The sequence below is a fragment of the Doryrhamphus excisus genome, chromosome 1, assembly GCF_030265055.1.
Source record: "Doryrhamphus excisus isolate RoL2022-K1 chromosome 1, RoL_Dexc_1.0, whole genome shotgun sequence".
NCBI lineage: Eukaryota > Metazoa > Chordata > Actinopteri > Syngnathiformes > Syngnathidae > Doryrhamphus > Doryrhamphus excisus.
The window spans coordinates 16,388,451-16,404,692 of NC_080466.1; the positions used below are offsets into that span (position 1 = coordinate 16,388,451).

The window sequence follows — 16,242 nt, forward strand, 5'->3', positions numbered from 1 at the left end:
ATAAGAATATGTTAAGAATACTTTTACATGTATTACAAGAATTAACATACAGTCATATTGATCCTGTTATTTACATGTATGTATTTTAATAGTTAATTCAATGCGATGTAAGAAATGGCGTACATAATTTTTCTTCTTGAGACAGCAAATTAGTTGAGATGACTGGTCAAAGCAGTAGTATAGTGGTGCCTTGGTTAACATCATTAATCCGTCCCAAAAAGACCGACTTAAACCGAAACGGACTCTAACCAAAGCAATTGTTCCCATAGAAAATAATGTGAATCCAATTAATTTGTTCCAGACGCCCCAAAATGTTAACACAAAGCACATTTTACAGACAATAATTATAGTTTCACACGCAGAAAATGATTAAAAAATCATTACACATGACAAATGAATGGACAAGTGAACATTTAACATATTTTGCCTAGTTTTGTTGGAAAAAGAAAAATTCACAAAATCATCAATTAACAAAATAGCACAAAATAAACACATTTTTGTGTTATTTGCAAAATTGTAAAACTAATTCACGAGTCACTCGTTTACATTTATATACGTCTGAAATGACAACGGTCTTCTCTGTAAGCCGTAAAATTCTGTGTCTCTTTTACATGGCCTGCATATTTTGTGTATACAAACGCTATTGCCCTGAAATGGCCCCCACAGCCCACAATCCATTACACAATCAAGTACAAAGTATCACAAGATTATATCAAAGATCCGAGATAGTGGCGTAAACAAACCGGACAATAATTTTGACGCTAAACAAGCAGGCAAATGCAAGCCAGGGCAAAAAAAATATTTGGGATGTTAACCAAAAAATGCACTAACCGGGGCGGATGTTAACTGAGGTACCTCTGTAGTTGTTGTGCATTAAACACAATTTAATTTAAAATATATAATATATATATATATATAATATATACAAATTATGGGCTGCACGTTGGTCGAGTGGTTAGTGCGCAGACCTCAGAGTACAGGGAGCCACCTGTAAGATTGGATTAGCAGCCGCTAGGCCCCGCCCCCGCGCCTGCAAAGGCGCTTTGTTTGCTTTGTTTTTGGTGGCCATGTTGTTTCCGCTTAGCTCGGTCAATTTTTATGATAAGGTTGTTTTGGTGTATGAGCTGCGCGGTGGTCGAGTGGTTAATGCAAGCCAGGGCCAAATTTTTGCAAAAATTTGGGATGTTAATCGAAAAATGCACTAACCGGGGCGGATGTTAACTGAGGTACCGCTGTACTTGTTGTGTATTGAACTTTTAAATTTAAAATATATAATTATTATATTATTTATACATTTGTAATTCAATTTGTATTTTATTTTACTTCATTTTAACTTCCCAGTTTAGTTTTTACGACTACTTTGAACAATTAGACAGCATCATAGCTAGCATCATGATTGACTTCTTCATTCATTCATTCATTCATTTTCTACCGCTTTTTCCTCACGAGGGTCGCGGGGGGTGCCGGAGCCTATCCCAGCTGTCTTCGGGCGAGAGGCGGGGGACATTCTGGACTGGTGGCCAGCCAATCACAGGGCACATATAGACAAACAACCATTCACACTCACATTTAATACCTATGGACAATTTGGAGTCGCCAATTAACCTAGCATGTTTTTATCATGATTGACCACAAATTAGTTGTGATTGAGTCAAAAGTCCCTCTGTTGGCCAAATACTACCATTTCTGAATTTTATTTATTTATTTTCATATTATTTCACTTTATTTATTCATTTAATATACTCATAATATACTCAATATATTCACTAATTTAAATATTTGTCTATTGATAATGTTTTTTTATTTGCTACAATTTACTAATACTAATACAATTTAATAATTTCCTTTTATATATATTATATTACATATATATATTATATTTTATATATTATATATATGATTTTGGATTTTGAAAACACGAAAGAAAGCAGTAACGAGTTATTTGTTGTAATTGAATCAGCAGTGCCTCTGCTGATTACCGCCAAATAGTAATTTTTGTAGGTTTCATTAAAATTTAAATATTGAGTCATCTTTATAAAAAATGTTTTTTATGTGTTACAATTTACAAAAAATCGAGTATAATTGATCTTATTTTTAGATTTTTAAGGACACTTTGTTTTAAATCAACTGCTTTCAGATATATTACTGATCAATTTGACGGAATTGTCATCATTCTGAACAAATAAAGATGGCGCCAATCGGTTATTGTGATTAGAAGCTGTAATGTCAAGATCCAGATTGGATCCAGACTGTGCATGTAAACATGTCCACAGGCTCTGTCTAACCTCATTAGGTCCGTAATTTGTAATTTGTGGTTCTAAGGTAGGATCCCTACTAAGGTTGTCGATTCCAAATTCCTTCTGGATTTGAACTGGGGAAAAAAATGTCCATGGTAGATGCAGGACTTTGAGCTCTTTTATAGATGTTTTGTTTTACACGACTTTCCTTAATTATTAATTCCCGCGTGTGTGCAAACATTTGCTCGTCAGTGCAAGTGGCGTTTCAGCACATGGTTAATGACTTAATGAGGACAAGCGGCGGTGAAGGAAGGAGCGCTTGATTCCTGCAGACACTTCCTGCTTTCAATGTGCTCGTAATTCATAAATAACAATCACATGCTGCCTCCGAGACGTGCTGTGATGTTATTTAAAGGCACGGCGTCAACGTTTGTCCTCACCGCGGGAGACGCGATGGTCCGATGCGTTCCGCCTGTGGGAATGGAGCATCAACCTCTGCCGTGTCACGTCCGCACAGAAATTAAAATTAGATATGCTAGTTATTTACTTATTTGGTGAACTAGTTGACTGAATGGAATTCACAGTTTGCTAAATTGTCAGTTACTTTTCGACTTAGCCAAAAAAAACCACTTCCTTCTTGTGGTTGCTTAGTTAGCTACCTTCAGGTTTGCTAGCTCATCAAATTAGTTTGCTAGTTAGCCAGTTATCTCGCTTGCTATTTGGCTAAATTGCCATTTGAATAGGTAGCTACTTGGCTAGCTAATGGTTAGTTTCTTAGTAATTGGCTTAAATAGCCACTTAGTTATTAGTTGCCACATTGGTAGTTAGCCAGTTGGCTAAATGGTCTCGTGGTAATTGTGGCTAATAGCTAAATTGACTAAACAGATGCTTATGTAGTTTGCTGACCAGTTACACGGCTAGTTAGCCAGTTATCTCGTTTGCTATTTGGCTAAATTGGCATTTGAGTAGGTAGCTACTTGGCTAGCTAATGGTTAGTTTCTTAGTAATTGGCTTAAATAGCAACTGAGTTATTAGTTGCCACATTGGTAGTTAGCCAGTTGGCTAAATGGTCTCATGGTAATTGTGGCTAATAGCTAAATTGACTAAACAGATGCTCATGTAGTTTGCTGACCAGTTACATGGCTAGTTAGCCAGTTATCTTGTTTGCTATTCGGCTAAATTGGCATTTGAGTAGGTAGCTACTTGGCTAGCTAATGGTTAGTTTCTTAGTAATTGGCTTAAATAGCAACTGAGTTATTAGTTGCCATATTGGTCGTTAGCCAGTTGGCTCAATGGTTTCATGGTAATTGTAGCTAATAGCTAAATTGGCTAAACAGATGCTCATGTAGTTTGCTGACCAGTTACACGGCTAGTTCGCCAGTTATCTCGTTTGCTATTTGGCTAAATTGACCATTTGAGTCGCTAGCTACTTGGCTAGCTAATGGTTAGTTTCTTAGTAATTGGCTTAAATAGCAGCTTAGTTATTATTTGCCATATTGGTAGTTAGCTAGTTGGCTAAATGGTCTCATGGTAATTGTGGCTAATAGCTAAATTGATGCTAGTTTGCTGACCAGTTACACGGCGAAATGACTAGTTAGTCAGTTGGCTAAAGTGGTATTTACATTTACAACGACGAGTTAGCCAAACAATTATCTAGTATTGTACAAATATCGAGATAGTGACTAGGCCAATTTGTTGGCTGAGTAGTTAGTTGGCTTAATAACTCAACAGCAAGAAGTAGCTAGCTACTTGGCTAGCTAATGGTTAGTTTCTTAGTAATTGGCTTAAATAGCAACTTAGTTATTAGTTGCCGCATTGGTAGTTAGCCAGTTGGCAAAATGGTCTCATGGTAATTGTGGCTAATACCTAAATTGACTAAACAGATGCTAGTTTGCTGACCAGTTACACGGCGAGATGACTAGTTAGTGAGTTGGCTAAAGTGGTATTTACATTTACAATGACGAGTTAGCCAAACAATTATCTAGTATTGTACAAATATCGAGATAGTGACTTTTGGATAGTGACTAGGCCAATTTGTTGGCTGAGTAGTTAGATGGCTTAATAACTCAACAGCAAGAAGTAGCTAGCTACTTGGCTAGCTAATGGTTAGTTTAAGTAATAAATAGGCTTAAATCGCAACTGAGTTATTAGTTGCCACATTGGTAGTTAACCAGTTGGCTAAAGAGTCTCATGGTAAGGGTTAGGGAAAGTTTGTTTTTGATCCAAACTAAATTTCAAGACTGGACGAAGGAAAAACGGAGGAAATACGGAGTTATTCCAACAAGTGAAAGAAAAACTGGAGGAAGTCGGTATCACGTGATGTTGATGTTTAGGTTTTACTGCGCATGCCCCATTGACTATTCTGGTTGATTATAGTGCCGCATGTAGACGCGCGATTGGAATATTCCTTTCCATGTATACCATTGCTTTCGGAATGGTCATTCGGAAAGATTCCATTCGGAAAGAAATGGAATATGGCATATAAATATATGGAATGTGAAAATGGAAATCATTAGTTGGATTTGTAGTACTCTAAATTTCAAGTGGTGCATTTCTAGTTAACAGTGCAGATTACTGTGTTTTCACTTTTGGTTGTTACAGTCTACTTGCATTGGACCCCCCAAAAAAGGCAGTCAGCAGTACTATCACCTACAGGGCTGGAATGGAAGAGTATTTCTGTTTTGAAAACAGGTTTAAGACTTTGGTGAGTTGTTATTGCGTATTATTCAGCTATAATTTGATCATTCACCAAACAATCAGCAATGTGCTCAGGTGCAAAGACGTGTGAGGAAAAAAGGAGGGAGGTGGCAGGGAGAAGAAGCGAGCGGGGCGCCATCATAATCAATCCTCCTTGATCCTGGAAGAGAGCGTCATTCGTCTTCCTCTTTCCCTCACTTGGCTCCTCCTCTCGGCCTCATCTTTCTCTCATTTCCCGCCGTACGCCAGCTTTGATCTCCCCCCGCGCGACGGCCGGTCTCAGGAGCTTCATTACTTGTAAAGCATTCACGGTGAGAAGCCATAAAAAGATGCCAGGGAATGGCTTTCCAAGATGGACTGGTAAGTAATGGCTACACGGGGCTGTAATGATCCCCGTGTAATGGCCTCGTGGGCTGGCGGGAGGGCAGGTTGGGACTGGCCTCCTGCATGAGCGAGAGGCGCTCCCCTCCCCCCCAACAAAAATCAGGATTGGTCCTTCAACGATGGCGACGATGTGCTGCCTAGCTGAATTGCACCGACCTTAAGTCCTGTGTTTGTTTTTTATTTCTCTTTTCTGTTGACTGACCTTTTTGTCAGCTCGCTTTCTTGGCGTGGACACGTCCAAGAGTGCTTCCTTGCTTTTTTTTTTTTTTTTTTTCGGCCTTAAGCGTGTGAGGATTTGTGGAGGGGAAGCAGGAAAAAGCTGAAGGAGGAAATGATTGAAAGAAAAGGTCAGTAAGCAGGCTGGCCTTTTTTTTATCTGATGCACAGAATGAGCAAATATGGAGGGTACAAAAGCAGTGTAGCTAAAAGTAGAGCAAGTCAGATGTGAGAGTTAAGTGCAGATAAACACAGTAAGTCAATTCCACTCACCAGCGGTGAACTAGTATATCAAGTGGGAGTTACAGTACAGAAGTACAGTACAGTACGTACGTGCAAAAATAGAGAAAATCGCAAGAGATGCACGTGGCACGCAAATCCCGTAGGAAGAAAATCGGGATACAAATTATTATCTGCATATATGCAGGAAAACGCCGCACGCAGCCAGGTCGTAAGGGCAAGTCAGAGTAGGACTGGTAATGGTAATGGTAATGGTAATGGTTTTATTTCATTTGAACGTGCATCAGATTACAATTGAATGCATCACATAATCAGTTCACAGTTCCACATGTCCAAAAGGAGTAGGAAGAAGCAAAGCTTATTAAATCCTACCCCTCCATCTGGTACTTTTACAATCAGTAACTGTTACATTTGTTCACTTCCTGCTTTCCTAATATAGTTTTTTTATTTTATTTTTTAATTTTTTTTATTTTTATTCATTCATTCATTTTCTACCGCTTTTCCTCACGAGGGTCGCGGGGGTGTTGGAGCCTATCCCAGCTGTCTTTGGGCGAGAGGCGGGGTACACCCTGGACTGGTGGCCAGCCAATCACAGGGCACATATAGACAAACAACCATTCACACTCACATTCATACCTATGGACAATTTGGAGTCGCCAATTAACCTAGCATGTTTTTGGAATGTGGGAGGAAACCGGAGTACCCGGAGAAAACCCACGTATGCACGGGGAGAACATGCAAACTCCACACAGAGATGGCCGAGGGTGGGATTGAACTCGGGTCTCCTAGCTGTGAGGTCTGCACGCTAACCACTAGACCACCATGCAGCCTATAATGAATTATACATTTTAAATTAAATTGTGTTTAATACACAACAAGTACAAAGGTACCTCAGTTAACATCCACCCCGGTTTGTGCATTTTTCGGTTAACATCCCAAATTTTTGCTAAAATTTTGCCCTGGCTTGCATTAACCACTCGACCGCCGTGCAGCCTATAATGAATTATATATTTTAAATTAAATTGTGTTTAATACACAACAAGTACAGAGGTACCTCAGTTAACATCCACCCCGCTTAGTGCATTTTTCGGTTAACATCCCAAATTTTTGCTAAAATTTTGCTCTGGCTTGCATTAACCACTCGACTGCCGTGCAGCCCCTCTTAGAAGAAATATTGTAACCAAAATTTACATATGTGTGGACAACAGGGAGTCACTCATGGTGGAAATGTGGGTCTGAAATGATATTATACATTATTTAAGTAATTTATATCCACTATATATATAAAGTATATATACTTAGCAGCCAGGACAGAAAGTGACATGTACTATCTTTGTCGCCACGCTAACATTTCCTCTTTTTCAACACTAATCTACTCTTTCAAGATCACATGTTTTGACCTGCGCCTTTAAATAGTTTAACGCATAAGCTTCTTAAGTCAAGATAGTGCATTATATGCCGCTTGCTACTACGCCTCAATAAATTCAATAAAAAAAAGATACACAGAGTCGTTATGTTGGAGTCATGTAGTCAGGCTGCATTCCGCTCCGCTCGCATGATCAACACCGCTATGCTGCTCATTATGGTTTCCGACGCCTGCTGGATAAAATTTGTACAAGTTCTACAAATTGTGATCACATCCTGTTGTCTGGGATGGGACTCTGGAGTGACAAACATTCAATTAATTAGATTTTAATTGGCCTGGGATGCTGCGGCTTTAGCTTTAATTAATTGGAAAACCACTACAGCGGGGTGTTTGCAATTAGAGTCATTGTGAGCCCGGTAGCACAGTTGAAGTAGTAGCTTTGCGTATCTAAGTAAACATTTAAAAAAAAAAAAAAAAAACGGCAGTCATCTTTCACCAAACCTGGCAGGAATGGTTCTTTAATTAAGACCTGTTTTTTTTTGTTTTTTTTTCAACGTGTTAATTACTCGCACAGTTGGGTATGGTTCGGCGTCCTTGGCACAGTTTTAGCCTCCTAGCTTCTATACGGCCCAGTGAATGTGCAAAAATCTGCTTTTTTTTTTTCTTATCTCCAAACATGGCCGCTCTCACTTGGTTATTAATGATGGGCGCAGCCTCTCGTCTCTCTCCTTGACCCACTTGTGGTGTGGTGGCATCGTGCCTGCAGCAAATTAAATTGTGTTTAATACACAACAAGTACAGAGGTACCTCAGTTAACATCCGCCCCGGTTAGTGCATTTTTCGGTTAACATCCCAAATTTTTTGCAAAGATTTTGCACTGGCTTGCATTAACCACTCGACCGTCGTGCAGCCTATAATGAATTATATATATTTAAAATTAAATTGTGTTTAATACACAACAAGTACAGGGGTACCTCAGTTAACATCCGCCCCGGTTAGTGCATTTTTCGGTTAACATCCCAAGGTTTTACAAAAATGTTGCCCCGGCTTGCATTCACCACTCGACCGCCGTGCAGCCTATAATGAATTATATATATTTTAAATTAAATTGTGTTTAATACACAACAAGTACAGAGGTAACTCAGTTAACATCCGCCCCGGTTAGTGCATTTTTCGGTTAACATCCCAAATTTTTGCTAAGATTTTGCACTGGCTTGCATTCACCACTCGACCGCCGTGCAGCCTATAATGAAGTATATATTTTAAATTAAATTGTGTTTAATACACAACAAGTACAGAGGTAACTCAGTTAACATCCACCCCGGTTAGTGCATTTTTCGGTTAACATCCCAAATTTTTGCTAAAATTTTGCCCTAGCTTGCATTAACCACTCGGCCGCTGTGCAGCCTATAATGAATTATATATTTTAAATTAAATTGTGTTTAATACACAACAAGTACAGAGGTACCTCAGTTAACATCCGCCCCGGTTAGTGCATTTTTCGGTTAACATCCCAAATTTTTGCTAAAATTTTGCCCGGTAGCACAGTCGAAGTAGTAGCTTTGCATATCTAAGTAAACATTTTTTAAAAACGGCAGTCATCTTTCACCAAACCTGGCAGGAATGGTTCTTTCATTAAGACCTGTTTTTTTGGGGGGGGTTTCAACGTGTTAATTACTCGCATAGTTAGGTATGGTTCGGCGTCCTTGGCACAGTTTTAGCTTCCTAGCTTCCATACGGCCCAGTGAATGTGCAAATATCTGCTTTTTTTCTATTTTCTCCAAATATGGCTGCTCTCACTTGGTTATTATTGATGGGCTCAGCCTCTCGTCTCTCTTCTTGACCCACTTGTGGTGTGGTGGCATCGTGCCTGCAGCGAACACGTCGTCGTCTGGCAAAGTCAAAAGCCGGAGAAGACCAACGTATGATGAGGCCATTTCTGGCACCTCTGCGGAAGTAAACCAACAGTTTGTTTTTTTTTCTCAACAGGGCAGCTTCCTGGGTAGTGCCACGTTTTCGGTGAACGATCTGATTCGAGCCAAAGATGAACGACTGACCTTGCGTCTCAGGTGAGTTATTGTGTTTTTTGTTTCCTATACTCATAAAGATAAGTTGGCATGGCAACAAACAAGCACAATTTCATGGAAGCCGCATTGCTGCAGATACTTTGAGCAACGGGTACTTTGTGTCTGATTTTCCAGGTATTTTAGTTGACATTTGGAATGTACTCAAGAGTACAGGGAGCCACCTGTAAGATTGGATTAGTAGCCGCTAGGCCCTGCCCCCGCCCCTGCAAAGGCGCTTTGTTTTTGGTGGCCATGTTGTTTCTGCTTAGCTCGGTCAATTGTTATGATAAGGTTGTTTGGTGTCATCATATTTCTCATACAGCTGCACGGTGGATGAGTGGTTAATGCAAGCCAGGGCAAAATTTTTGCAAAAATTTGGGATGTTAACCGAAAATTGCACTAACCGGGCGGATGTTAACTGAGGTAAGAGTTATTTAACCTTTAACATGAACATTAATCAAACGTAATAACAGGGGCGGATGTTAACTGAGGTACCTCTGTACTTGTGTATTAAACACAATTTAATTTAAAATATATAATTCATTATAGGGGCGGCACGGCGGTATAGTGGTTAGCGCGCAGACCTCCAGCCAGGAGACCAGGGTTCAATTCCACCCTCGGCCATCTCTGTGTGGAGTTTGCATGTTCTCCCTGTGCATGCGTGGGTTTTCTCCGGATACTCCGGTTTCCTCCCACATTCCAAAAACATGCTAGGTTAATTAGCGACTCCAAATTGTCCATAGGTATGAATGTGAGTGTGAATGGTTGTTTGTCTATATGTGCCCTGTGATTGGCTGGCGACCAGTCCAGAGTGTACTCCGCCTCTCGCCCCGAAGACAGCTGAGATAGGCTCCAGCACCCCCGCGACCCTTGTGAGGAAAAGCGGTAGAAAATGAATGAATGAATGAATTCATTATAGGCTGCACGGCGGTCGAGTGGTTAATGCAAGCCAGGGCAAAATTTTTGCAAATATTTGGGATGTTAACCGAAAACTGCACTAACCGGGGCGGATGTTAACTGAGGTAAGAGTTATTTAACCTTTAACATGAACATTAATCAAACGTAATAATTTTTTCTGGGTACATGATACCATACAGCATCCATATCAAACTTGCGCGGGCCGCACTAACTTTAAACTTTCATATCAAGGCGAGGGCCTCAAACTAGTGTCCTGCGGGCCACATTTGGCCCGTGGGCCGCGTGTTTGAGACCCCTTAAAGGGTATGAAAGGTCCATGAGGCTGTTTGACCTGTGGATGAGACCCCCGTGATTCACACTTCACATTAGCTTTGCTGGTCGAGTTGCTGCGCTTGAATGTATGGATGGATTGGATGGATACTTTTTTTTTTTTTTTAAGGTGGCATTCGTTTTAAGATGGCGTCCCGCTAATCCGGTCTCAGCTCAGCCGAGCGTGGTGCACAAAGTTACTTTGAGGTGACTCCGCTCGGCACCGAAGGACGATTTGATTGATTTCTTTCAACTCAGCTCACAAGCAATATGACTTGGACTTGTGTGGCGCTGTTTGAGCTCAGGTTTTACTCTGGAGTTGAAAATATGTAAGAGGGAAATTGGTTTTTGACCCGTGTGCGTCTGTGTGTGTTTGCCAATGTCCACTAGTACACATATACATTCCAAGACACATTTCTTACCCGTGCCCCTGGTTGCATTAAACCAAAAATGTGTCATACCAAGGCCAAATGTTGAGTTCAAGCAATAGTGGGCCATACACTTGGTACCTGGGCCTTTAGTTTGGACTTAATTATACAACATATAACATATAACATTGATGAGACGTTACCTTACATTATATTACTTTAACAAAAAGAAGAAATGATACAATTTCTCTTTGAGTAAGCAGTTTATTGCAAACAGTCTCGGTTGTCAGTCAATGGTTTAAGACCGCAGCCTTTAAAAGGCAAAATCTTGGCAAAAATGTGATTTCAAGGTCACTATGTATATATTACACTATATATCTATATATTACTATATTAGACAGTTGCTAAGGTACCCATTATGTCATTGTATGGTCATACCACCTCGTACTTTGGTAAAATTAAAATTAAAATTAAAATTAAAATTAAAATTGTGTCAACTTCATCTCTTTTTTTCTTTCAAAAATATTTTTACAACACCCACACATTGCACCATATTGAAACTAAAAATTAAAAAAATGTTTAGTTATTTTAAAATTAAAATTAAAATTAAAATTAAAATTAAAATTAAAATTAAAATTAAAATTAAAATTAAAATTAAAATTAAAATTAAAATTAAAATTAAAATTAAAATTAAAATTAAAATTAAAATTAAAATTAAAATTAAAATTAAAAAATAACTTAAATTATATTAGGAAAGCAGGAAGTGAACAATAACCAATAGGCCCATAACCATCATCAAAAACACGGAAATCTTGCCTTGACATGGCACTACATGCCGTTATGAGGTACTACTTTGTGAGGTATTATCATTGTAATTTTAGGTTCTCAAACACCACACTGCACTGATAACTCGTGGAAAGGTTCCTAGAGAAAAAGAGCTAGCAAGAACGGACCATATCGGTCACTCACTGGTTGAGCAGATTTGTCATCACCATATATAAAAGTCCTTAAAGTGATTTCCACATTTTTGATTTATGTAAAAGACTTTTGTGGACACTCGCTAAGTTGTAAAGTGTGGCGTCTCCTCCAGTGTGGTACATTTTATCAGCACAGCGACAAAACCACCAACCCCCGTCTCCATTGAAGCAATTTGCATGGATTTATTTCATTGTCGTACCGCTCAGTAGGAAGATCTGACTGTTATCTCTCACAACGCTCCCAAGCAGAGCATCTCCATGACCCACTTCCACAGTTTAAAGATTTGATTTGTATATGAATTTTGAAGCTTGAGATATGCCACGTGTGTGTGTGAGTGTGTGTGTGTGTCATCGCATTATCACAGCCCAGTGCGTCTGCCGCCTGCCGCCATGGCTTATTCATCCTTTCCTCTCGTCGCTTCGTCTCTCCTCTGTGTCCCGCCAGTAAAAGTTGAACCTGCTATCATGAGAGAGGAATTTTATTTTACCAGCCCACAGCTCCCGTTCCCCAAAACTCATCCTCGCTCGGCCGACTTCACTTACTTCGTATCCCCCCCCCCCCCCCCCCCCCCGTGGCTGATTACGGGTAAAGCCTCGGCTAAAAGGCTGGAGATGTACTGTCTGATCCGGGTTGCCTTAGAAGTACTTCTGTTAATCATTCTTTGGGGGATGTTAATCCACGACTAAAGTCGAGTTAACCACATGCAGTACCTCACAAAAGTGAAAATACCACAGAAGGTAAAATTGAATGTACTTTGTAAAGTGTACAGTTTGAATAAACAGACATTAGCCACGTATACATGGACCCAAAAGTTCCAATTGCATTCGGAAAGAATGTAACCTTTGTATACACCTCATTCCGAAAGAAAAATGCCAATCCGAATGAATATATCCCAAAATTATATCCCAAAATTTGGGACGTTAACCAAAAAATGCACTAACCGGGGCGGATGTTAACTGAGGCACCTCTGTACTTGTTGTGTACTAAACACAATTTAATTTAAAATATATAATTCATTATAGGCTGCACGGCGGTTGAGTGGTTAGCGCGCAGACCTCACAGCTAGAAGACAAAAATTTGGGATGTTAACCGAAAAATGCGCTAACCGGGGCGGATGTTAACTGAGGCACCTCTGTACTTGTTGTGTATTAAACACAATTTAATTTAAAATATATAATTCATTATAGGCTGCACGGCGGTCAAGTGGTTAGCTCGCAGACCTCACAGCTTGGAGACAAAAATTTGGGATTTTAACCGAAAAATTCACTAACCGGGGCGGATGTTAACTGAGGTACCTCTGTACTTGTTGTGTATTAAACACAGTTTAATTTAAAATATATAATTAATTATAGGCTGCACGGCGGTCGAGTGGTGCGTGCAGATCTCACAGGTAGGAAACCCGAGTTCAATCCCACCCTCGGCCATCTCTGTGTACCCCGCCTCTCGCCCGAAGACAGCTGGGATAGGCTCCAGCACCCCCCGTGACCCTCATGAGGATAAACAGTAGAAAATGAATGAATGAATAAATATTGTGTTAGCAATACCACAAGTGGTTAGCACGCAGGCCTCACAGTTCGAGTTCGATTCCACCCTCGGCCATCTCTGTATGGAGTTTGCATGTTCTCCCCGTGCATGCGTGGGTTTTCTCCGGGTACTCCGGTTTCCTCTCACATTCCAAAAAAAACATGCTAGGTTAATTAGCGACTCCAAATTGTCCATAGGTATGAATGTGAGTGTGAATGGTTGTTTGTCTATATGTGCCCTGTGATTGGCTGGCCACCAGTCCAGGGTGTGCCCCACCTCTCACCCGAAGACAGCTGGGATAGGCTCCAGCACCCCACCCCACCCGCAGCCCTCATGAGGATAAACGGCAGAAAATGAATGGCTTATATTGCTTTCCAAGCTGTACACTGACTACTCTAAAGCATATCCATTTCTATAGTGTTGTCCCTTGAGAAGAAATAATAGAGTTGTACTCACTTTTAATAAGTAGATAGTACAGCAGCAGCAGTACGGCAGCAGTAGGTATGTTTGTGTAGGGAATGTGCAGTAATTATCACCTCACAGCAAAGACAGACTGTGATTAAAAAAAGCAACCCGTCGTGCACATATTCCAAATATAAAGCAGTCTCGCTAATTAAACTATCCCAGTCATTCTTTCTTTCTTTCTTTAATTATTTTTCCCACATCCCCTCGTGGCGGTCGGGCTCATTCACACGTTTTTAATTGTGTATTTAGAAGCCGCTCGCTTGTTTTACGCCGGACGAATACGAAAATAGATAGCTACATTAAGCAAGAGAGGTAAATATAAACATAGAGATGTTGATAGCTATGCTAGTAGTGCGTAGAAATTACATTTGCTTTCAGTCCAGTTCATTTTGAGGCCACTTTGTTAAATCTCCCAGGCAGGAGAGTGGATATATTTTGGGGGTGAAGGTTGAGGTTAAAGGTCGGGTCGAGATTGAGTCCTGGATGTAAAGAAGCAAAGCGCTCATAATGAAGTAAATTCATTTATGGCGCTTTAAGGAAGCAGAGGCAGCCCTAAGCCAAAGTGGCACCCAAAGTGAAATTTGACATGGCACCCCCCTCCTATATTGAACCACATTTACACTATGCATTTACACTATGCAGTAATGCTATACATTCTGGTTGTTAACTAGCAGCTACATGCTATTTATGTTAGCATCTGCTTGGTACAATTAGTCGATTGATGCCTAGTTTGTTGCTCATATTGGACTGAGCAGCCAGACCCTTATCTGGGTGACAGTAAGTTACATTGCTTGTTCTATGGCTATTATCATGTTATTATCATCATATTATTTTGAAAATATGGCATAAGATTACAATTGAGTGCATCCCATTCACAGTTCCACATGTCCAAAAGGAGTAGGAAGAAGCAAAGCTTATTGAATCCCACCCCTCCATCTGGTACTTTTACAATCAGTAACTGTTATATTTGTTCACTTCCTGCTTTCCTAAGATAGTTGAAGTTTTTTTTTTTTATTAATTTGTTATTTTTACTTTTTTATTTGTTATTTTTACTTTTTTAATTTATTTTAACTTTTTCATTTATTTTTACTTTTTTGTTTATTTTTACTTTTATATTTGTTATTTTGATTTTGTTTATTTTTATTTTTATTTTTATTTTTATTTTTATTGGTATTGGTATTGGTATTGGTATTGTATTGGTATTGGTATTGGTATTGGTATTGGTATTGGTATTGGTATTGGTATTTTGATTTTTATTTAGATTTTTTTTTAATTTTTATTTAGTATTTTTTTTATTTTTTTTATTTTTTTATTTATTTATATGAAAGTACGAGGTGATATGAGCATCCAATGACATAATGGGTACCATAGTAACTGTCAATATAGTGATATATATAGCACATCATGACTTTGCTGTTTTCTGTTAAATAAAAATGTAAAATTAAAATATAAGTATGACATACGCTGTTGTCATCAAACAAGAGCTGGCATAGAATGGTAGCATCGTGTCGTTATTGCAGGTCTGTGTGCAAACGGGGACTTGTTGTTGTCATCGTTCCTCGACCGCTGTTATGCAAAACCTACGCATGCATAAGCGTACGCACACAAGCAGCACACCGTGCCGTAATGCAATTGCACTGAATATACATCTTAAAAGCAAGGAAACTGCACTCAGTTGGCCAGAAATAAACGCACATATGGCCTCCTCATTATGCTTTTTTTTCCCCCTTATTCCATACTCTACTGCTTCATTTCCGTACTCTTCTTCCGCATAATCAGTCAGATCCCCCAGGCATTGGCGCTCACGGGCAGCATATGAAAATTACTAACTCGGTCAGAGCTTGCACTTATATGACATCAGAATGGGAAATATTACCTGGACAAGCTACATTAATTACACGCTGTGAGCGATAAGGAATCGAGCGAATGGAGGAAGCGCTATTGACCTCACGTTCTTGTTAAAGTAGGAATATGGACAGTGTGGGTTGTGTTCAGGCACACACAGGCTATCATCGGTTAGGGTCTTCCTTTCCTGGTGCAAATGAGTCAATGCTGCCGTTTCATAAATGAGCTTTGACCATGACGCAGATATATATAAGTGTCTCACAAACATGCCTCACACTTTAGTTTGTGTGTCCTCTCACAAGATGGAAAAGGGCAGCACTTATTTCATTCTGTACCCTGCACCCTCATTGCAAAGGAGAGCACTGCAATCTTTCCGTTTGGCTTGCAGGGGTGGTGAGGTCACGCATAATATCCTGCCTTGTCTCCTTCCCCTCTTTAATATCCTACAAAATTTCTCAAGTCCCTTTGTAGGAATAAAATGGCCTAAGGCTGGGATTCTCAACTGGTGCGTTGCGAGCTGAAGACATGTGGAAAAATATCAGACTTTGGACTTTTATTTTGAAAATCTTTTAAAACAGTAAATATTCTAAATGCTGAAATGATGGTGATGGTAATTGCATAAATGGCAT

At 39.7% G+C, this 16,242-nt stretch overlaps 1 protein-coding gene across 7 annotated transcripts in view; it reads left to right on the forward strand.

Annotated features, from left to right (window-relative positions):
• inpp4b (inositol polyphosphate-4-phosphatase type II B) overlaps window positions 1–16,242 on the forward strand; it is a 130,109-nt gene that overhangs the window by 41,869 nt on the left and 71,998 nt on the right. For all 7 annotated transcript variants that reach the window (XR_009131712.1, XM_058082838.1, XM_058082851.1 and 4 more), the window contains one exon: window positions 9,130–9,209. Coding sequence is in view for 4 of the 7 variants with exons in the window: in XM_058082838.1 (XP_057938821.1) it covers window positions 9,130–9,209 (80 nt within the window). In the remaining 3 variants the exon portion in view is untranslated. The remainder of the gene's footprint in view (window positions 1–9,129; window positions 9,210–16,242) is intronic.